General features: G+C 32.2%; 1 protein-coding gene across 2 annotated transcripts in view; it reads right to left on the bottom strand.

Annotated features, from left to right (window-relative positions):
- Positions 1-24,451, bottom strand: part of LOC140439507 (sodium/potassium/calcium exchanger 4-like) — a 63,649-nt gene that overhangs the window by 10,024 nt on the left and 29,174 nt on the right. For both annotated transcript variants that reach the window (XM_072529468.1, XM_072529469.1), the window contains exons 4-7: positions 18,660-18,855; positions 12,794-12,966; positions 7,575-7,737; positions 7,354-7,455 (exon numbers count right to left, since the gene is read on the bottom strand). In XM_072529468.1, the coding sequence (XP_072385569.1) occupies positions 7,354-7,455; positions 7,575-7,737; positions 12,794-12,966; positions 18,660-18,855 (634 nt within the window). The remainder of the gene's footprint in view (positions 1-7,353; positions 7,456-7,574; positions 7,738-12,793; positions 12,967-18,659; positions 18,856-24,451) is intronic.

The raw sequence follows: 24,451 nt of genomic DNA, 5'->3' as shown, positions 1-24,451 counted from the left end.
CAATCAATTAACTTATTTACAATTGTAAAAAATCCAGGTCCGGATTAAAAAATATTGAAAAAATGTTTCGATCCAAAAACAACACCCTGTACATTAAATTAAATATACACTGTGGTTAAAAAGTCATGAACCAAACAAGAAAATGACAAAATAGATAAAACAATCGGTATCTTTGTTATTAATGAAGTCAGACCAATTAAGTATGGTATTTTTGAGACCGCCTAAGTGTCCTTTTTCTTCAGTTAACGTAATGTTACTTTCCCAAAGAAACACCCTGCATAACTAATTACGATTTTATTTTCAGAGTGAGACCGTATCTGACGATAATCTTTCAATGACGTTAACTGGGAGTCCTACAGCTGACGATAAAATCGATATCATTGGTCCAATAACTGAAAATTTTTTGATAGATGAGGTATTCGCTGGACCATCTGGGCCTGTTCTAGAACTTGTAACTGAAAATCAACACGAAGATCAGAAGAGAGCTCCACCAGATGATTATTCGCTAGTTCAAATTGGAATTCCAGAAAATGAGCCAACAGACAATAACCCTAAAGGTATATTAGATATGTCAGAAATGAATACTTTTCCTAATGTTCAAATAAGTGCTGAATCTACTAACTCTACAACAATGGGAGATTTTCAGGCTGGTGGATCTGAGTGTATTAAGTCTAAAACCGGTCGTAAACGTAAGTTCAAATCTGATAAAATGTATATTGATTATCTATCGGATGACGATTTTTCTACATTTGTTGATTGTGGTGAAAGTTCAAATTCAGAAGAATGGTCAGGAGTCACATTTTCTTCTGATGATGAGGTATCGCCAAATACACGAAAAACAAAGAAAACTAAGTCTAAATGTAAACCAAAAGTGTGCAACAATAGTTTTACTGACATTCATGAAGATACGGTAGCAGAAAAGGGTTTCAGAATGAAGAAAAAAAATTCGAGAAAAGAGCTTTCACAGAAAAGAGCATCCGGACAACAATATGAACGAAAAGACGGCAAGATTATTGAACCCAAATCTGTTGAACCAAACCCTTGCATTGGGAAAAGATGCGGAAACAACTGTGAAAATATAGATACTGAAAAAAGACAAAAAGTATTTGATCATTTTTGGGGACTCTGTGCTAATCGTCGAAGAGATTGGTTAGTTAGCGTAAGTCAAAAAAAAGATATTAAACGTAAACGGACCGATACTGTTAAACGAGAAGCAACCTATAAGTATCATATAAATGAAGGAGAAGGAAGAAGAGTTGTTTGCTTGCAATTCTTATCGGCCACGCTAAACATATCGTCAAAATCTATTTACCACACTGTTAAGAACTCTACTTGGGGTTGCGCAAAAAAGGATTTACGTGGAAAACACCTACCTCCGAATAAAACGAAACCAGCTACCATACAATCAGTGTACAACTTCATCAAAAGTTTACCAGCAGTACCATCTCATTATTGTCGACACGATTCTACAAGAGTGTATTTATCACACGAACATAAAAATATTACTAATCTCTACCGAACATACAAAAAACAATCAGAAGAAAATGGTACCGATTTTGTAAGTGAGAGGGTATATCGTAGAATATTTACTGAGGAGTTTAATATAGGATTCCATATTCCCAAAAAAGATAAATGTTTAAAGTGCTTAAAATTCGAACAGGAAAATATTTCAGACCCAATAAAGGCAAAAGAAAAATCTGACCATGAAGTTGAGAAAAATGAGAGTTACAACCGCTTTTCTACACACAAAAACATACACAAAACAGACCCTAATACACTTTGTGTGAGTTTTGATTTGGAGAAAGTCTTAAACACTCCACATGGTGATTCAATGCTCTTATATTATTCACGAAAATTTGCAGTGTATAATTTATGCTTTTATGAAAACGGAACGCGAGAAGTTTTTTGTTATTACTGGGATGAAAGTCACGGCAAAAGGGGTGCGAACGAGATATCCACCATTCTCAATAGGTACATTATGAAGGTTGACCAAAGGGGTAACATCAAAAATTTACTTCTTTATTGCGATTGTTGCCCTGGACAAAATCGGAATCGGGTGGTTTTGACAATGTTACACTCCACTTTGCAACAGTGTAAAAATTTAGAAACAATTCAGATCAATTACTTACTTACAGGCCACACGTATATGCCAGTAGACAGTGTCCATGCTGTCATTGAAGCAAACCTAAAGAATACTATTATTTACACACCATCTCAATGGTATACAGTGTTCAGCACAGCACGAAAGGATCCCTTTCCTTATAACGTTGAAAAACTCACTTTTGAAGATTTTTATAAGTGGGATTCTATGTCTGACAAGTACTTTAAAGGTAATCTCACTGGGAAAATCAGTAAAATAAGAATAGTAACTTTTAAAAAAAGCGATCCCTTGAATGTTACAGTAAAATATTCAATGAATAAATCTGCTCAATCGAGTAAGGTTGAATTACAATCGAGGACCAAAGTACCTCTAATGGCATGCTATCAATCACGGCTACCGATAACAAAGGCCAAATATAACGATCTCATTAAACTTTGTAAAGAAAAAGTGATTCCCGGGCATTTCCAGAACGAATTCACTGATCTACCTTATTCCGAAAATATAAAAGATACTTTACCAGAATCAGATATCGAAGACGTTGAACCTGATGATACTCAAAACTTATTGTAACTTTTTAAAAAATTCAAGAATGTTCTGATAATAGATATGATGTTTAAATGTTTAAATGAAAAATTTTTTGTTTTAAATGAAAAATGTTTAAATGTTTAAATGAAAATAGATATGATGTTTAAATGTGTCTTTCATACGTAGTTCTAATGTAACTAATTAAAAACCTTATTAGATACTATTCTTTATCCACGGTTAATTTTGATCATTTATAGAATCTAAGATACCACTGAAAATTGTGACTTCAAACTTAAAAATAATTGTAATATCCATTTTTTATTTGTATTTTTACATTAGATTTATCTTTTTAATTGCTGGGTACAATATATATTTCAATAAACTACTAAAAAAATAAATTATTTTATTTTATTTACTTCCTTCTTAACCTCTTATAGACCAGCTTCCTACTTATAGAACTCTGAAAATTTTATTGTTTAAATTTAAAGAAAAAGTTTACCCTGTATATTTTTGGCTTTGTCTATAAATAGCTTCAAATTATAGATTTTGTTTGATTATAAAATCCATTCAATAAAAACATTCCACAAATTTGCTGACGTTATCTTCAGTTTCACATACTAATTAATAAATTTCGTTCTCACAGTTTTTTATCTTTCAATGGGTTATGTCGAGTAAGGATTATTAAAACCAGAAGTCATAAATAAATCTGGGAAATACACACTGCTGAATCGTCACCTTAAAGTATCATTTTACTGTTGTATAAATAGGTCAATGGTATTATTTACTTAATATCTTAACATTTGCAAAGTGGTAAGTATGCCTAGAAATCAGTAATATTTCGAATGAGAAATTTATTATACATGCATGTCGTATAGATAAAGACGACGCGATTCAAAGTAAGATCTGTTAGTAATATAATAATTACTTGTATATTATACTTTTTAGTTTTCTAGTTGAACCATCTTACTCGTTACAAAACTTGAATGATTTTCGGATAGGTCTTATTTCCGAAAATACAGTCAAACGTGTATCAAGTTTAGTCAATTTTACTAGGTTCCGATAATAAAAATTAGTCACCTTCAGTATTTTTTTCCAGTTGAAGGTACAAAAATATAGTCGGTTGGTAACTTTTTACTGGTTGCGATTTAGCAGAAAATATTACTAACCGACACTATTTCATAAACTATTAAAAAAATAGATAGTCTACAAAGGGCAGTTTATAAAGTATCTAAACTGCATTTAAAGTTCGTTGGAATTATGCAAATATAACCACTAAATCAGGTTTTATGAATTTTTTTCAAAATTTTCAAACTTTAAACCGCTCTACTGTAAAGTTAGCCAAATGTCGCTTGGTCATTTTTGCCTTTCAGCCGTCGATATGCAAATAACACAATTGACCAGTGTTTTGAGAAATCATCATATAAATAGATTAAAACACTTTTAATATTTAAAAACGAATGAACAAAAACCTTAGGATAGAATTTATTGGAATAAAAGTAGGCTTGTTTTGACATTTTGTACAATTTTGGAGATGATACGTATAAAAAATATTAATTATAATTTTTCAATATATCTATTATAGAAGGTTAATTAAGTATTTTGTTTTCCTTTACGGATTCTTTGCGGGTATACCTATTTACCAAGGAACACTTCCACCATCTGGTACAAAATAACCTCTATATTTCTTTCTAATATACATAGCCTGCTGTGTGTAATTTTGTCTTAATCTATCTAGATTATTTAAGGAAGATTCGGAAGTATCCAGATAGTCATTCTCGGGTTCAAAATCTGTAGATTCTTTCTGTAGCCGTCAGTAAACTAACTGAAGAAGTGAGGAAAACAACTGCGAATATGTTCTCTAACAATGTACTAACGCGACATATCGCGTCAGATAAATATGCACACTCTGTCTGTACACTGCGTCCCGTCGCATCAGGTCAGACCGACTTTAGACCCATGTTAATTCTTGTATCTCATAACGAAGATAATGATTTGGAATATAGTGTCAGTTTAATAAAGTAAATTGTACAATAAAATCAAATAAAATTAAACAATATTGATTGTGGTATCAGTATTTTGAAAAATTTTAATAACTTATAAGTTTTATAACTGTTGTACGGAGTTGAGTTGTAAACTCTCACAGACGCCAGCTGCAAAAAAATTGAGGCTTTTGCAATGCGGCTTTATCGTCGAATCTTAAAGATATTTTATACCGACCACGTTACCAATCAGGACGTTTTATTTAGGATACAAAAAGACTTTGTATTCTTAATATATTCTATAAAACAAAAAACAGCAAAAATCGAATGCCTTGGTCACATCATGAGAAACAGCGAAATATATGGATTGCTGCACCTATAGGAATAAAGAAACAAACGCTCATACGGTATTTATGAGAAAATAGAAGAGGGGCTAAAAAATTGCGATATCGAAGCAAGGTATCCAATTTGATATCTAACGGACCAGAAAAGAAGGTCCTGTCAATGTTGAAGAAGAAGAAATAACTTGGTCACATTACACATTTTTAATACATTTTCGAATAGAAGTGAAGTCATAGCAGTAACTTTATATATTCAAAGTGCCTTTGACACTGTACAAATACCTCTAATTATCAGAAAGTTAACAGAATATAATTTAACTGGTAACATTTATTTATTTTTAAAATTTTTTTTAACAAATCGATTTTTTGGAGTATTAACAAATGAAAAAAAATCAAAACCACATGCTTTGGATAACGATTTACCTCAAGGTTCTGTCTTAAGCACTACCTTATTGTTACTTAGCATGAATGACTTTAACTCATATATAGAACTACCAGTCAGGTACTCGATATATGTTATATATAAGGCAGAGTCACAGCTACCACCAGCACTTTGTTACAAAATACAATAAACAAAATAGACACCTGGTCTACGCGTGCTGGATATGTGTTTTCAGCTGGTAAATCCAAAGCAATTCACTTTACCAAAAAGCATATACATAATTAATCTACCTTCTATAGCTCTAAACGGACTTCGTTTACAAACAGTTAACTATCTGACACTTCTTGGTATCACTTTTAATAAAAAGCTTATTTGGAGACAGCATATTCAGGAACTTAGTATATTCAGTTTCCAAAGAATCAATTTACTTAAATCTTTTGCTGGCTACTCTTGGAGAGATGATGAATAATCTCTCCTTAAAATATATAGAGTGTTATTTCACTCTGAGCTGAACCATGGCAGTATTCTTTATATGGCATCTAGTAGCTCCTCACTAAATTCTCTTAACATGATTCAAAATACCTACGACTACGTCTTGGTGCTTTCAAATCAAGCCCCGCTGAAAGTGTTTGTGTTCAGATCCACCACTACATTTAAGAAGGCAGCAACTTCTACTTTCAGACTTTGTAAGAATATGAGCTAACTCGAGTAACACGGTAATAAATCTAATTAATCCCATAGAGCCTACCCGAGAAAATGCATTCAATAACACACTCACATTACCACAAATATTATCTCCTTTATTAGATTCCATCAACTTTTCAAATACTAATACTATTCATACCTCCAAGACAGCTTTATGAATGCACAATCTTCCAATATTCAATACTGATTTAGACAGATTCAATAAAACAGAAACCGAAAACTCAATCCTCAGAAAACTCAATCCTCGACCAAATTCAAAACATTATCAACTTTGATGAAAACACAATTTGATGAATTTTTTTTTTTACCGATACGTCCAAGAATGAAGACTATTGTGGGTGCGCTGTGTCCACAATGATGATGATAATAAGCTATATTTAAATGGGAATAAGCCACAATTAAAGGTTAAAGTACGTTTATTGACAATTTCCACTTCGGAAATTAAAACATTTTATTTATTATTTATTATATAAACACGCATGGGATAATTAACATAGGGTTCAATGGGATGATTCAAATATAGTACAAAAAGAAACGGATGGTAAAAAGAGAAAAATCAAAGAAGCGTTGTTTTTAATCAAAGAATGTTTATTTCAGCTAATCTAACTGTTATGTATTAATAATACTCAGATTGGTTACAACTTAACGTTTATTCCAATACAATAACCAAACATGGCCATTCCCTAAAATCGACCAAAACTAAGGACTACTGAATGACAACTGACAACTACTTGGCCCTGTCTCTAGTTCCGTTCACGGTTACTAGTGACAGGGTGCTTACACATATATAATACTAACCAGGGCATAGTAAGTTTTATTGTTTAAGTTTTCCACTAATAATTATTCATACCAAATGTTTGTATATAAAATATATGTATAATCTTGAAAACTGTACCCGACTCAAATAAAATGATGATGTTTACATTTCACATACATGTTCTGGTAGTAAAGTCAAGATAGACAGAGGCAAAAAAATATTTAACATTTATAAAAATTTTTAAATTTATCACATTCAGTAATTCTTATTTCTCATGTCTATTCACTCTTACAAAAATTATGATCTGAGTATCCCAAAGGATAAGTAATAATAGGGTGAATGTTTTTAATAAATATTAATCTTAACAAAGCACGTATTGTAAAAATGATATGATGTTTAAAGGAGACTAGTAATGAAGGTATATTATAAATATTATATAAATCTTACAATATTTAATTGAATTTGTGAACTAGCTTTCACTTAACGTAGAAACATGTATTAATCTTTATTTAAAAAAGTATAATACTCCCTACAAGTATATGTAAATAAACATGTTCTTTTACCTTTTTTAACGACTACTATACTCGATACTGCTTCTGGGACTCCTGCACCAATAGCCAAAAATGATATACCCATTACCGAGTCTGGTATACGCAACGTATCCCCTAAAAAACCACCATATAAAAAAAATATTTACAGTCATGACAATATATATTTTAAATTGTTTACGCATTTAAACTGTATAATAATAATATAGTTTAGTATTGTTTAGTATCGTGCTTACCTATTACTGTTATCATCCATGAGAGAATGTAAGAAAGCATACCAATCCATAAAATACACATCACGAACGCAACAGGGATCCATTTGTCAGATTTCACTTTTTCACAATGAGGAACTGTTAGAAAAAAGGCACAATTTATCGGCCAAGTTATTATCCAGATAGCCTTAAAAATAAAATTTATATAATTAAATAATTTATAATTACTAACTTTATCTTTAGAAACATTCTTCCGAGCATTACCAAGGAATCGACAACATTTATTGGCAGCCCTAAAGCGATCAAACAAGACATATTATAGAGATAATATGTAATATAAAAAAATTAATACAACAGCAAATTAACTTACATATACTGTTTTGATTATATCTAGGTTTTCACATGCAGTAATGTGGACAGAGAGCTCCACTTTCCATTAAGCTAATGCAAAATAAATTCCAAAGAAGTCAAAAAAAAGGTAACACCTTTTTCGACAATTTATCGAAAGTGGAAATGTTAAACAAAAAGAGATGAATAAAACTGAAAGTCTTGCCATCGATATTATAGTATACGATTGGTTTTGTAAAGTGAGAAATAAGAACATTCTATTATCTGGACCGATAATAAAAGAAAGAGCTTTAGAGGCGCCGAAAGAACTCAATTTGAATTTTGCTTCCAATGGTTGGCTTGAGAAGTTTTGCTTAAGATATAACATTAAATTTAGAGCAATTGCTGGAGAAGGTGCAAATATTAACCTTGACGTTTCAGAGTGACAAAGAAAATTGCCAAATTTAGTAAGTGGCTGTTTATTTGAAGCTATTTATAACGCTGACGAGACTGGTCTGTATTATCAAGCTTTACTAAGTAAAACTTTTACACTTCGCAATTAAAAAGTAAACTGGAGGTAAATCTCCTAAAGAAAGGCTGACCTTGTTATTGTGTACAAATTTAAATGGGGAAAAAGAAAAGCTTTGGTGATTGGTAAAGTAAAAATCCTCGATGTTTTAAAAATTTTTATGTTGATTAACTCCAAGTCGACTGATACTAAAACAAGAAGGCCTAGATGAACAGAGATATTATGACAGATTGGCTGCACAAATTGACAGAAAAATGCAACGTCAAAAAGAAAAATTCTCTTTTAATTAAACAACGCAACATCCCATCCGGATATTAATTAATCTAACATATCGATAATATTTTTGCCACCTAATACTATAGCACATTGTCAACCGTTCTACCGAGAAATAATTAAAAACTTTAAATTTCTGTATAGAAAGTTTTTGATGAGAAGAATATTATTATTTATAGAATTTTCTTTATCAACGGTTGAACTGGAGAAGTCCGTAACGATTGCTAACGCCTTAATTTGGATTGTGGCAGCATGAAGAGACGTTTCAACCAAAACAATTGAAAAGTGTTTCATTAGGTGCGATTAAAAAAACGATAGTAATGGAGAAGAAATTGTGGAAAATCTGAATCTACAAAACCTGGAAGATGGTTTGCCATTGTCAACCTTTTGAGAAAGTCATTGAGTTGAAAATTTTTTGAACTAACTATTGACGGAAAATCCTGAAGTAAACTTAAACTAATTAAAAGCCTATACAATAACAATTATGCCAGAGTTACAATAAATGGGGAACTAACCGAAAGTTTTAGGATCACTAAGGATCTGCAATGCTGCATACTAATTCTATTCAACATATATAGGGAACGAATAATGCAGCAAGCTACTGTGGACTGGCACGGTAGTATTACTATCAGTTCGCTAGTTCCGAAGTTGAACTTATTCACTGTCATCTTCAACGGATTGAAGAAGTAAGTTTAATGATTGGTCTTCAAATAAACAGAGATAAAATGAGAATCATGATAACTAACAGAGCTAACAATCAAAATCTTCTGGTCATGATAAACAATATCGCTGTGATAAATTTGTGTATCTGGGCTCTTTAATAACTAACAAGGGTGGCTGTACCCAAGTAATAAAGCGCCGGACAGCAATCGCAAAAAAACGCATTAACAAAAATTTTAAAATCCATGAAATAACTATCAATACAAAAATGGGACTAGTAAGAAGTCTAGTTTATTAAGTTTTCATTTATGCATCGGAACGCTGGACCCTTATGGATAAAGACAAAAAGCAAATAGATGTATTTGAGATGTACTGCTGAAGACGAATGCTGAGAATACCATGCGTAGCCCGAAGAACAAATGATTTTATACTGAACCAGCTAAGCATAAAGAAAGACCAAGAATACAAATATCAGAACAAATAGTGGGCTATTTTGTACACGTGCTTCGAAGAAATGCTATTAAAAATCTTACCATCCAGGGAAAGGTAGAAGATAAAAGAAGTCGAGGTAGATCTTCTACAAGATACACAGGCAATATTGTTGCTACTATTGGCGCTTCATTGTCAGAATGTGCTATAATGGCAGAAGACAGAAAGACGTGGAGGAACATCAGGTAATAGCTTCATGATATCACGATGCCTACATCAGGGTAAGGACTAAGAAGAAGAATAGTTTTGGCTTTAGAATGGTAGACTTAGAAAGCGTATGGAATTATTTGTATAAAGCTGTTTTATTGTAAGTAATTAAATGAGAGAATCAGCAATTATCACAAAATTAATGCTTGTATATATTGTTTTGAAGCTATTTTCTTGTGGCATTTTAAATTAATTACTATTTAAATGGAAATACGATTTCCACTTCGGAAATCGTTTTCAAAATACAAACATTAGTAAAAAAACAAATTTTGTTTTTTTGTTACTTGATGAAAAATTCTTCTAATAATTTAATTTTATCTGATTCATTTATATTGACAATTCAGACATAAATTATACATTTTAAAGTAGACGACCTTAAAATAATATTGCCAATATTGTTGAGTTGCGTTCCTGGGACGACTTTACTTGTAAGATAGTTCATTCGATTACATAAAATCAACTTTAACATGGGAATATCCGTCATAAAAAAATCATAGCGAGTGATTCATCTTAAAAAAGACAATCGCATGCCATGATGACAGTAAAATTCTTCTGTTAGTGATTCCATAGTATTATTATCATCCATTATGAGGGAAAAACTTCATAATACATTTAGTATACATTAGTAGTTATTTAGTCTTACATTTAGTATACTCTCAATAAACACCAAATTCTGATTTTATATGTTTGTTATTTAAAAAACATAAATGATGTATCCTCGATATGTTACTGACTTACTAATACCGGTATTTTCCTTTTAATAACTTCCTCTTTTAATATGCGTAACCAGATCCTACTACATTCTGCCGAGGAATTTGCGACACAATTGGTCTCATTTAGCATAATTAGAGCCGCTCAAAAATAGAGAATTTCATAGATCTCAAATATGTAAACACGCATGGGATAATGAACATAGGGTTCAATAGAATGATTCAAGTATAGTCCTAAAAGAAACGGATGGTAAAAAGAAAAAAATATAAGGAGCGGCTCTAATTATGCTAAATGAGACCAATTGTGTTGCAAATTCCTCGGCAGAATGTAGTAGGATCTGGTTACCCATATTAAAAGAGGAAGTTATTAAGAGGAAAATACCAGTATTAGTAAGTCAGTAACATATCGAGGATACATTATTTAAGTTTATTAAATAACAAACATATAAAATCAGAATTTGGTGTTTATTGAAAGTAAACTAAATGTAAGACCAAATACTTACCAAGTCGGGATAGTATTATGAGGTTTTTTCCTGGTTTTTCCCTCATGATTTACTATGGAATCACTAACAGGAAAATTTTACTGTCATCATGGCATGTGATTGTCTTTTTTAAGATTAATCACTCGCTAGATTTCTTTCTGACGGATATTCTCATGTTAAAGTTGATTTCATGTAATCGAATAAACTATCTTACAAGTAAAGATGTCCCAGGAACGCAACTCAACCATATTGGTAATATAATTTTAAAGTTGTCTGCTTTAGAATTTATAATATATGTCTAAATTGTCAATATAATGAGTCAGATAAAATTAAATTATAAGAAGAATTTTTCACCAAGAAATCAAAAACACAAAATTTGTTTAATTTACTAATGTTTGTATTTTGAGAACGATTTCCGAAGTGGAAATTGAAACGTCAATAAATTTTCTTTAACCTTTAATATGGCTTATTCCCATTTAAACAGTAATTAATGCTTGTATAATTGCGACAGTTCTCGAGTAACAACTGTTGATCCTACACAATTAGTGGATTTATTACACCATTACAAGTTACAAGTCGGGAAAATAGGAAAGTTTTTTAAGGAAAGATTGATTTATTATTGCATAAGAAGTGGTTTCAAATTTGTCGTAGTTCTCGTACATGACGAAAAGTAGCTTCTAATTGTCTCGTAGAAATGATGATCTGTGCGATTGCTTTTAATATAAGTATCTGTGAAACGTTCCCCAAGGATGTGATAAAGAGAAGGATGGGACTTTATCGCTTGAATGCTTGAAGTGTAAGCTATCTAAATTAATTAGATAATTCTTCTGAATTTTAAAGGTGGTTCGCTGCTTAAACGCTGTAGACTTTCAATTAGACTGGTATATAAAGCTCATGAAGTTATTCTTAATGCTGTACTTTGTATACCTACATTCAAGTTGATATTGTACTATTTTCTTTACAGAAGAGTAAACTATTGATCTTTATTAATCAAATTTTGATTATATAAGTGATTTGTAAATGTGTATACCTAAGGCTTTTAAAATCAAAAATTGTTTGATTCCCAATCAAACAATCATTATTGTTGTTCATAAAGTTCACATTAAACTAAGGCGAATTTGGCAAAATGTCTTAAAGTGCATAATGAGGACTTTTGAATATAGTTTTTCATCAATACTACATCTTTATATAGTATACATAATCTAAACTGTATTCATATATCCAGAGATCTGGATTTGGAGGATGCCTGGATTATTTTGAGAATAAAAAACACTTTCGTCTTAATTGTAGAAAATTGCAATCCCACATATTTAGACCAATTCTCGAGGTGATTTAGTGCACATTGCATGTTTTGTTATATAAAAATATATGTTTTCCTCTTGAATACAATACATAATCATCAGCCTACATTCTTGCTTTAAAGAATTGAGCTTTCTAATATTTTGCTTTTAGAAATCAGAAAAAATGTTGCACTGATTTACTTTCCATTTACTGTGTGACAAATATGTTGTTTTCTAAATGAATTATTAAAAAAATATCTAATACAAAATGTAAGTGTTTTAATACCTGTCTGATTTTGCTTATTTCTGAGGGATACTTCCATAATGTAAAATGGTTGTCCTCTTCAGTTTCATCCTTAGTTTCATCTTTTTTGGAAGTTTCTAAATCACTATTTACTTTTGGTGCGGTATTATCAGCAGTTGAGTCATTTTGACTTAAGCATTTTTGGCAAAAATTTTCTACAAAATAAAATTTTAGTTTTCTATAGCTAAGCCTGAAACAGTTTTCCATATCCATTTACATAAAATGATATTCGTTAAACATATCATATGCTTATTTTTTCATGAATTAATATTTTACCTAAATTTACCTTAGCGTATGGCTAACAGTGATATAAGAATGCACAAACATTAAAAACAAAAGGAGTAGGGGTAACCAAACCATAGAGTGAAATCAAGAAAGGGATTTATTAAATCTGTTAGAGTAGAGTTATAATTATTCCTAATTATTATTCATATTAAAATTAGATTATATCGGATTTTAAAATATGAAAAAATTGATTGAAATAATATAATATACAATTTTACTATATCTTCAAAAAGGGAGACAAATCTGACCTGGAAAATGATGTACCGACGCCATATTTATAATGAGGCAAGTGCAAGAGAAATCACAACAATACAACAGACCGGCATATCTATGTTTTGTGGACCTTAAAAAGGCAGTTGACCGGGTCAAATTAAAAAAGGTTATCCACTTATTGTACGCAAGGGAGATACCTTTAGGAATAATCAAAACGATCGAAAATATTTGCCAAAACAACTCAAAAAAAGTAAAAGTAGAAGAAGAACTAACTGACTCTATTGAAACTGACAATGGAATAAGACAGGGAGATTCCCAGAGTCCTCTATTGTTCAACCTGATTATGAAGAAAATAGTAAAAAAAGTAAGAACTAAAAAGGATACCAAATGGGAGAAAAACAAGTTAAAATAATCTGCTATGCAGATGATGCAGTACTACTCTCTCAAAGTAAAGATGATTTACAACGTATGCTGCACCAATTTAATATAACCCCCAGAAAATTTAACATGTTAGTTTCCTCAAAAAAAAACACAATGCATGGTTATAACAGCAAAGTTATCAAGATGTAAATTGGAGCGTGAAGGTCAGATTATAGAACAACTGATGGAGTTTAAATATCTGGGCATTACGTTATCTAACTACGAAAAGCTCGAAACAGAAGTGAAATATCAAGTGAAGAGAGCAACAAAGGCTGTTAGAAACATCAGAGATGAAAACACTTAGAAAAATTGATGGCAAAACACTATGGGACAGAGCTAGAAGTACAAATATACGACGCAAATGCATAAGGTGAAGAACATCAAGGCCCGGGTAAGAAATAGAAGAGTAGAATGGAATGATCATATAAGCTGAATGACAACAAATAGAGTAATAAAGACGGCAAGAGACGGTTCTCCAATAGGGAGACTATCAGTAGAAAGACCACGAAAATGATGGAACGACAAGTTGACCTGGAAGCACATTGACAAATAGATAGAGCTATGTCTATATAAAAAGAAGAAGAAGAAGAGAATATTGAAAACGACCCAACCCTGCAAACCAAAAAAATACAGTAAGTAGACGCAGTATACGGAATATTAAAAATTCTGCAAACTATGTACATCGCTGTAGATCCGCTATGATATATGGCTCGCAAACTGACTGATATGACATTAGCCAGATGCAGCCAGATATTGGGCGTTGTTAGTTGTAATAGACGAATCCGGACTCAAATAAATTAGAGCTATAATAAAAGCTATGAATCAATTTATTTGTCAATAAAAATAATGTTTAGGGATTGCAAACAAGCTAAAACAGGTATAGGTTCGTAAACCGATACATAAAAATAAGGAAACTGATGATGAGACTTTCAAAGTAGAAGGTAAGTGCAAGTTTTTTTATTAAGAGCAATTCTATGGACTGATAAAACGCATGTCAGATACGAAAGGCATTTCTGAGTAAACACGACCCACATAAGAAAATGGGTACCAGATCCAAATGTACACGAAAATAAGACAGTAAGACTATAGATTTGTAGAGTTTAGAGTTTAGAGTTTAATCATTAATTCATTTAACACTTAACAACTACAAATATTGTTTGTAGCAAGTCAAAAATACATAGTATATAAAAAAGGAATATAAAACGTAACTTAAATATATTACAAAATTATTTATGGCAAAGTCAGGGTAAGCAGTTCAGTGAATGTTCTGCAATGAGTCATATATTTTTCTGAGCAGTAAAAGCACTGTTTCAGAAGATATTTTTCTTGTAACTTTTTCGAAACTGCGTAGCTGTTTAATATTTTTTGGTAAAATATTGTAATAGTTATAATTAAGGCAATTTTTATCCGAAAGACGCAATCTACAACAATTTGTTCGTAAGTAGTGACAGTTTTGCGTATGAGGTAGCGGCATAATTTTGAATTTGGTAAAGGAAGGTCGGCAGTGTTCTAGATAACTAACCCCCGCTAAAATCCTGATAGTTTTCTTTTGCATTCTAAAAATTTGAAGTACATTTGTTGAATTGCCCTATATGATTAATCCATAGTTTAGGTGAGAGTGGAACAAACAAAAATATGTCATTTGTATTGTTTCAAAGTTGACAACCCTTGCTAGTTGGCCAATAACAAATAATGATCTTAATAGTTCTTCTTTAATTGTCAGATATGAGCCGACCAGTTCAGTCGATTATCTATGGTTATTTCCAATATTGTAACAGTCTCTTTGATATCTGGATCATTATGTAAATTACTTGCAGATATAACCAAATTTTGCGTTTTATTGAAGTTAAGTTTTAGTTTGTTGGCAGCAAACCATGTGCTAGATTTAGTAAAAACTTTCCTCGTAGGACATTTTTAAACCATCATTATTTTTTCTAAAAGTCCTAAGACCGAACCTTGTAGGACTCCATGTTTTACGGATAGAAAATCGGAGAGATGACCTTTAGACACTACCGCCTGGTGTCTGCCACATAGATAAGAAGTTATTTATATTAAAAACAAAGAAATTTTAGAGCAACTGTTATATAGTTTTTTAGCAATGTTCTGGAGAAAAATAAACTGGTAGAAAGAGTTCCGAAAGTATCCTAGTTAAGTATCCGAAATAGTTCCTTTATCTAGTTAACTTTATGAGATATTTGCATCCTAGAAAAATTAATAAAACAAAGTAGTATAGAGATACTAATATAGACTACATATTCAAAGGTTAATATTACCTGAAAGGGGTTAGTCAAATATTTAATTTTTTAAAGAAATGTATAGAATAAACGGTTTTAAAGTCACTGAAAGGTGGTGATACAGAAAAATCCAAACAATCTCTTAAAAAATTAAAATATCCAACGAAAATAATTTTAATCAGCTTAGTGTAAACAACTTATGTTTTAAAAGGAAACACTATTAAATTTTAAATAAAATGAATGCATTGATATAAAGCAAAATAATTACTAAACAAAATATATGTTATGAGATAATACAAGTAAGTGGATCCAAATTTGAAACGTATATCTGTTTAGACTGGCGATAGTCTAAACCGCAGCGCTAAGAAAAAGAAAACGAAATAAAAAAATAATTTATTCTTCTTTTTCTTGTTATATTGTCTCCTGAAGTATGGCGATACAAATGGCAATTGTAGATTTGAAAACCAACTCTTCGGGTCCTTCTGTGTTCTTAATTCTGGTGTCTTCCTACAAACCTTTTGCTCTGTATTTTAACCTCTTTTACGAGACGAAGTAGCTAGTACATTTCATAAATGGCATTTATTTAATAATTTCTCTTTATCGTATTTTTCCTGAAGTGGTTCGATTTCTTGACATTTTGTTGACATCCAGTTTTCCTAATGATTTAATTGTTCTTGATTTTAACTTCTTGTATTCACTGGGGTTATATTTGCGCTTGCTATTTCATTAGGTCCAAGATTTCTTCTGTTATCCATTCTTTCTTTCTGTTATTTTTAATATTTCTGTCTTCTTCTTGGATCTTGGATATTTTTGTTTTTAAAGAATTCTATGCATAAAGCATAGAATAGCTGAAAACCAATTGGATTCAGAAAAGGATTTGGCATCATAGAAGCATTATTTACTGTACAAAAACTAATCGAACGATGTCGAGATGTCAATTGCGACGTATTCATATGTCTAGTCGACTTCGAAAAAGCTTGACAAAGTACAACACCGAAGAATGGCAAAAATACTGCAGAACACAAAATTAGATGACAAAGACGTGAGAATCATTGCCAATCTATACCGATATCAGAAAGCCATAATACGAAGAGACCAACAAAAATCGAAAGAAATACCCATAAATCGTGGAGTAAGACAAGGATGTGTGCTTTCCCCTTTACTTTTTAATATGTATTTAGAAGAATTGTTTAAAGAGGTATAAGAAGACGTAAATGAAGACATATTTATTAGCAAAGCACTTCTGAATAATCTTAGATACGCAGATGATACAATACTCCTTGCGGACAGCAGAGAAGGACTACAGATCTTGGTTGATCGCACTACCCAATACTGCGAAAGGTATGGAATGGCACTGAATACAAATACAACAAAAATCATGGTGGTAAGCAAGGACAAGATTAAGGAAGACAGTGTTTATGCTAAAGGAAAACTTTTAGGCAGTGTGCACAGATATCAGTACTTAGGCTGCGAACTAAATGAAGAATGGGATAGATGTACGGCAATAAAACGGCGTATTGAGATAGCTAGAAGTGCTTTTAATAAGATGAAAGCAATATTATGCAATAGAAAACTCAACATCGAAATTAGAACAAGAGTATTGAGATGCTACGTGTCCTCTGTCCTGTTGTATGGAGTTGAAGTCTGGACAATTACAGTGGCGACAGAGAAAAAACTCATTAACTTTAAAATGTGGTGTTATCGAAGAATATGAAAAATATCTTGGACACAAGACATAACAAATGCAGAAACGCTAAAAATGAAAAAAGATAAAGAAATACTCATCACTATAAAGAAAAGAAAAATGAGCTATTTTGGTCACATACTAAGAAACTAGAAATACGAATTGATGCGGCTGGTCATACAAGGGAAGGTGGAAGGCAAAAGCAAACCGGGAAAAAGACGCACGTCCTGGCTAAAGAATCTGAGACAATGGAGTGGGAAAACGTCAATATAACTTTTCAGAACGGCTGCAGATAGAGTCAAATGGGCCATGATGATCGCCAATGTCCTTAGCGATGGAGCACGTTAAGAAGAAGAAGAAGAAAGCATTCCAGCTTTATTGAATGTCTTCATTTCACGCCAGGTTTTCACTATGTTTTTATTTCTTTCTTAAGCTTGAGACTTAACGTTTTCTTTCTTTGGTGGTTTTTTTAGTTCTGCAATGATTATTTTTCTGCCCAATTTTTTTCGTTCTACTTTCAGAAAGCTTTTGCGTCTATTGATAACTGAATTTTGATCGTTTTAAATATCTGCACAAGGGTATATTTTGTGAATTTTATATACTACTTTAATGTCGAATGTGATCAAGAATGAAGTCTCTTAATATTGTTCTGAAGCTATTTTCTTGTGGCATTTTAAATTAATTACTATTTAAATGGGAATAAGCCACAATTAAAGGTTAAAATACTTTTAGTATTATTATTACTAATGTTTGTATTTTGAGAACGATTTCCGAAATGGAAATTGAAACGTCAATAAACGTATTTTAACCTTTAATTGTGGCTTATTCCCATTTAAATAGTAATTTAGAATGAAGTCAATTCGATTCCTGAAGATTCCTCCATATAGATACTTCCACGTATATAATTCTCTAGGGTATTGTTTAAAATTTAGTAAGGGTGCTATTTAAAATCTTAATATTATTTAAGTATTAATATTTTTTAAGTCGAGTGAAAAATAAATTTTCCAATTACCTTTAAAAAACTGTTGAATGCATTTATCAAAAATTAGGAACATTAGGTATACAATATATACAAGTACTAAAATAAGTGCTTCGTACCATTCTACTTTCTCGTTGTTTAGAAATATAATAAGCAAACAAACAGAAATTCCATATATTAGTGAATCTCTTGTCAAAGGCCACCAGTCCAGTTTTAGTTTATTTCCACCCTAAAAAATATTTCAAATATTAGAAACTAAAAATAAATTAAAGTATATTTATTTTCTTTCTGAATATAGGTACATCGTAGTCGTCCAGAAATAACTTAAACTTTTAACAAAGAGACGGGTTCACATAAATAAGAGAAGTCCCACATTGAATAAAATAAAGAAATGTATATAAAGTAAATCATCTAAAACAGTGTTTCCCAAAGTGGGGGTCGCGACCTCCTGGGGGGTCGCCATGAGGTACTAGGGGGGTTGCCGAACATTTCCAAAATAAGACAAAAGCACCACTTTGTTAGATCATGTATTTTTATTTTAACAACGCCGTAAATAGAAATTAACAATTAATTATCAGACGAAATATAAAACTAAATATTAAAGTCCGTAAAAATAAAAGAGTAAAACAAAGTCAAATATTATAATCTTAATGAGGGCTATGCGCCTGTTTCTGTAAAACTAATCTTTCAAATCTAGGCTGTGTATGTGAGACACAGACAATTATATCATTTTCAAGCACGAGACGATTTCTAACACTTGTTTTAATGACAGTCATAGACGAGAAACTTAACTCACACAAATATGATGTTACAAATGGAACCAAACATTTTACAGCTTCACTCGAAACTGGGGGTATTCCTGCATCTTTTCGGTCCAAAATTGGTCCGAGTTCTGGGAAAAAAATTGGAGCTTCAACATTCCATCACTTGATATTTCAATAAGTTTTTCTTTCATGTTTATTGGTATTTCAACATGCTGAAAGGAATCGGCTAAAAACGGATTTAGTATCCATCTGCAACTGTCGTAACTGTTTTGAATTTCTTTGGGGAAATAATCACAGAGCTGTTGTTTTAAATTGAGCAAAGTAACATGCATGTCAGCAAAAACTTGTTCAAAATTTGTAGCACTGTAATTGGATACATTTTCCATAATTTTCTAAAGGCACTGGAATGAATCGAGTTGTTTTTTGCCAAGTGAGGTCGACCATAAATCGATTTTTCTTAGAAACGCCTTAATTTTATCTGTGGCTGTAATTATATTAATGTCGCGACCTTGTAAATTACTGTTCAAAATATTTAATTGCTCGAAAATATCAGCAAGGAAACCTAGTTTCAGAAGCCAAATACGATCGGAAAATTGATTTTCATATGGGGACTTCTCATCTTTCAAATACATTAAAAGCTCTGCTTTTAAGTGAAATACTCTTTTTAAGACGTTGCCCCTTGAAAGCCACCTTACTTCGGTGTGATAGAGAAGATTTTCAAATAAAGCACCCATATCTTCGCAAATTTTTCTAAAAATACGGGACTGCAAAGCTTTTCCTTTAATGGAATTTACAACTTTAATGATGGTTTTCATAACACAGTCCATTTCAGGAGGTAAAGCTTTGGACGCAAGAGCTTCTCGAGGTAAAAAACAATGTCTCTATTTGGTATTAGGCATTATTTCTTGTAATTTGACGACAAGACCATATTTATGTCCTGTCATAGCTTTAGCGCCATCTGTGCATATAGCAATACATTTACCCCAGTCAATATCATATTTACTTGTACGTTTCACAAAAGTGTCGAGTAAACATTTTCCAGTGGTATTGGTCTCCAATGAGGAACAAAATAAAATATCTTCTTGAATGCCATTATTTGTATCATATCTTACAAACGTAATGAATTGGGCACAGTTAGATATATCTGTGGATTCGTCCATTTGAAGGGAGAAGTACGTGCATTTATAAGATTTTCCACAACTTGCGCTTGAATATCTTCTGCCATATTACCAATTCTTCTTTGAATAGTATTATTTGAAAGAGGTATTGTATTTAATTTTGCAGCCTCTCTTTCCCCACACATTATATGTACCATTTCAACAGCTGCTAAAAAAATCAGATTTTCAGCAATTGTGTGCGGATTACTAGTTTTGGCAACACGATAAGCAACTTTATAACATGCTAATAATGCTTTTTCATTAGTAGTGGTTGCCAAGGGAAAACTGTCTTGCTGTTTGTGAAGGACGTTCAGCTTTCTTTCAAAGAATTCTACGGGCTTGTCTTTTTTATCTGGATGTTTGCTATTTAAATGTCGAAGTACCTTTGATGGCTTCACGCTTTCTTTTGACAAGACTTGTCCACAAATAACACATTGTGGTTTATTGGAAATAACGGTAAAACCATATTTAAGATATTCATCAATGTAGAATCTGTTTTTCTTTTTATTGCTGCTACTGCCACTTTCAGACGTAGATGGTTCTGCACTTCTTTTTAAAAACTTATCCATAATTTATAATTTATCGTAGACGTAAATACGTAAACGGGCATACGTAAGTCGTAAAATATTTACACATTACTCTACACCGCGTTCGCCACCATAGGCTGTTTGGATTAGAACTGAGGTTTCGTTGCGCATCGCCGCTTATATAAAGCCAAAACGAGGCTACGACACGCTACGAGAACGTTCCAGCACCGAACAACGTTCCAGTGCCACTAGAGTGCCATCTAGTAGCGAGCGCTTTCGCGATTATCATGGAAGAGTTTTGCGATGGAAACACAAGCTAATATGTCGCGGTGTACAATGTGCAGTCGAATTCTTATTATTTATTTTTATTGTAAATGCTATTCTGGCAGAAGTACCTACTACTAATTACTAGTGGGACAGATCGCAATCATTAAAATAATTGTATTAAAATAAAATAATTGTTTTTGATTTAAACTTAAACAGTGAAGTAAAATTAAATTTGAGAAACCATCAGATAATTGTAAATGAGGCACGCTATTTCTGTCAAATAATATTGAATAAATGGGTGGGGGGAAATTGGGGGGTGGCGAACAAATTTTTTAGCAAAAATGGGTCGCGGTTTAGATAAGTTTGGGAAACTCTCATCTAGAAGTTACGAATTTAACTTATGAAACTTATTGACAACATACTTACAATTTTAGTCGATATACTTAACATCATGTATTATTTAATCAACTAGAATAATTCCAAATAACTGGATATTGCCTGCATTTATAATATTGCCCATAAGCACAACTGCTTTTAATGCTAAATCCGAATCTGTCAAAAGCTTTTCTGTATCTATTGCAGTTTTGGCAGGACTAATTGCTGGACAGCAGAGCAATGTACAAAACTATATTAATTTTAAAGATCAAGGTTTAGATTTTTTAACATCTTTTGGTCCAACAACAAGTACTGTCAATGACACATATGATTATGCAGCCTTGCCAACATACCAGATCGTATTACTCTATCTACTGCCGCAGCTACGATGTTTTTCTGCATTCTGGCGACCTTCGATCCTCTATTTCCTCTATTATTGGAGCTATATTGTTGACATTAAATTGCATGTTGCCGACATCGTTTTTACTGATAGTTAGTGTTTGTGTTTTTTTTCCACAACACAACTGCTTTAAATAGACATACACTAAAAGATTTTTTTAGGATCATTCGCGCATTTCTTGGTAATAAAAATATTATTCTAAGAGTAAAAAACCTGCATGTTAAGATTCTATATTTTCTCATCTTTGGTAGACTGCTTGGAAGGTCAAACATTGGCGGGTGTTGGTTTGATTACACCTTATCTACAAATGCGTTATTGTTCTATATTTGAAATCTCTAAACGACGTTCCCTATTAGCCATATGTACTCGCCGTGTCGGAAATGGGAAGTTTTCCATCTAGTCTACTCAGTTTAGAGCTTCCTCCCACCACAGAGTCTCAGACAGGTAAGAGTTACTCTGTTTGTCTACCTTTAAGATCTACCTTTAAGAAGTTGGCTAGCTAGAATCAACAGCACAACATTGGTTTTACGTTATACATTTAAAAAGGCCAAAACATGATTTTAGGTAGTAATAAGCCGGTCGTAATAAAAGAACAATATAAAGGATTCGTTGCTCATTATCTGGAGTGTCTGAAGTGGATATGAATATGAGTAATAGATCATAGTTTAACAGAAACAAAAGGAGTAGGGAATGCTCCAAACCTTCAAAGATATAGGACTCAAATTACATTATAAACTATACCAGATTCTTACATAAACCAAAAAAATGTATTTATCAATTATGGCTTAAAATAGGCATAGACAACAACAAAGTAGTAGGTATTTAAATAAATTGCGGTCACGAGATCAGATAAAAATAAATTTCAAATAAATGAAAATAAATTAATTAAAAACATAGTAAACAATGAGTAATGGCGAATGGACCACAACTTACGACAGAAAAAGCTTTTTCGTTCGTAAGTTAAACTCGTAATATACACAGTAAATAAATAAATTCAATACTTGGTCATAAAATAAACTATATACATAAGTATTCTGATTTAACTATACAAAGCTATTTTGAAATGTCGTATTCAAATGTCAACTATTGCAAACTCTTTCACCTCCGGGTCATATAGAGTGAGGCGTGCTTCGTAAAAAATGCATACACATCATCGTTTTGGCTTTACAACCCTGTGTGGGTCCTAGCCTCCCCAAGAAGTTTTTTCTAGTCGTCCCTATCCATCGCCTTCCTCCGCGAAGCACGTATTTCCATATTTCTCATATTTTGATCTATGTTATCTAGGAATCTTGTTCTGGGTCTTCCTCTTCTTCTTTTCATCATTTTCCCTTTCTTCATTTTTCTAGCTGGGTCGGTTTGCTCCATCCGCATTACATGGCCTACCTACCTCAGACGTCCTATCTTAATGTGTTTTACGATATCTGGTTCCTGGTATATTCTACAGAGTTCGAAGTTGTATCGTCTTCTCCAGACACCATTTTCATTTACCGCTCCATAGATTCGCCTTAGTATTTTTCTTTCGAAACATCCTAACATGTTTTCATTGCTTTTTGTTAAAGTCCAGGTTTCTGAACCATATGTTAGGATTCGACGTATTATTGTTTTGTAGAGTTTTACTTTTGTATTTCTTGATATAACTGTAGATTTAAAAAGGAGATTAAGCCCAAAATAGCATCTATTAGCCGTGCAAATTCTGCGGTTTATCTCTGCAGTAGTGTCATTTTCAGTATTGACGAGCGTTCTCAGGTATACAAATTCGTTAACTGCTTTGATGACGTCGTTTTCTATAACAAGTGGCCGTAGTATTTGTGATTGCGTACCTATTTTCATGTATTTCGTTTTATTAGTGTTTTTCCTTTAGTGCTACGTATGCCTCTCGTGCTGCGTTTTCCGTTCTCCCAACAATATTGATATCATCAGCATAATACTAGGATTTGCACAGATTTGTTATATATTGAACAGGTAGTTGTGATTTGTGACGTACGTATTACTTTTTCCAGAGCTGGATTAAATAGTATACAGAAGAGTGGGTCTCCCTGACGTAGCCCGTTATTTGTTTTAAAAGGTTCAGAGAGTTCCCCCTGGATTCGTACTCTGCATTCAACTTTTTCAAGGGTTAGTTTGGTTAGACTTACCAACTGATTTTTTACTCCTAGGTCTATCATTGCTCTAAACAATTCTCTTCTATTTACAGAGTCGTAGACTGCCTTGTAGTCTATAAATATGTGGTGCGTGTCTACACCGTATTCCAGTGTTTTCTCTAGAATTTGTCTCAGGGTTTGATTTCTGATGAATTGTTGATTTATTACCTCTGAAACCAGCCTGGTATTGTCCT

This window comes from Diabrotica undecimpunctata, chromosome 4 (genome assembly GCF_040954645.1).
Source record: "Diabrotica undecimpunctata isolate CICGRU chromosome 4, icDiaUnde3, whole genome shotgun sequence".
Lineage (NCBI taxonomy): Eukaryota > Metazoa > Arthropoda > Insecta > Coleoptera > Chrysomelidae > Diabrotica > Diabrotica undecimpunctata.
Note: the sequence above shows the minus strand (reverse complement) of the source record. Positions and strands in the feature narration are given on the sequence as shown.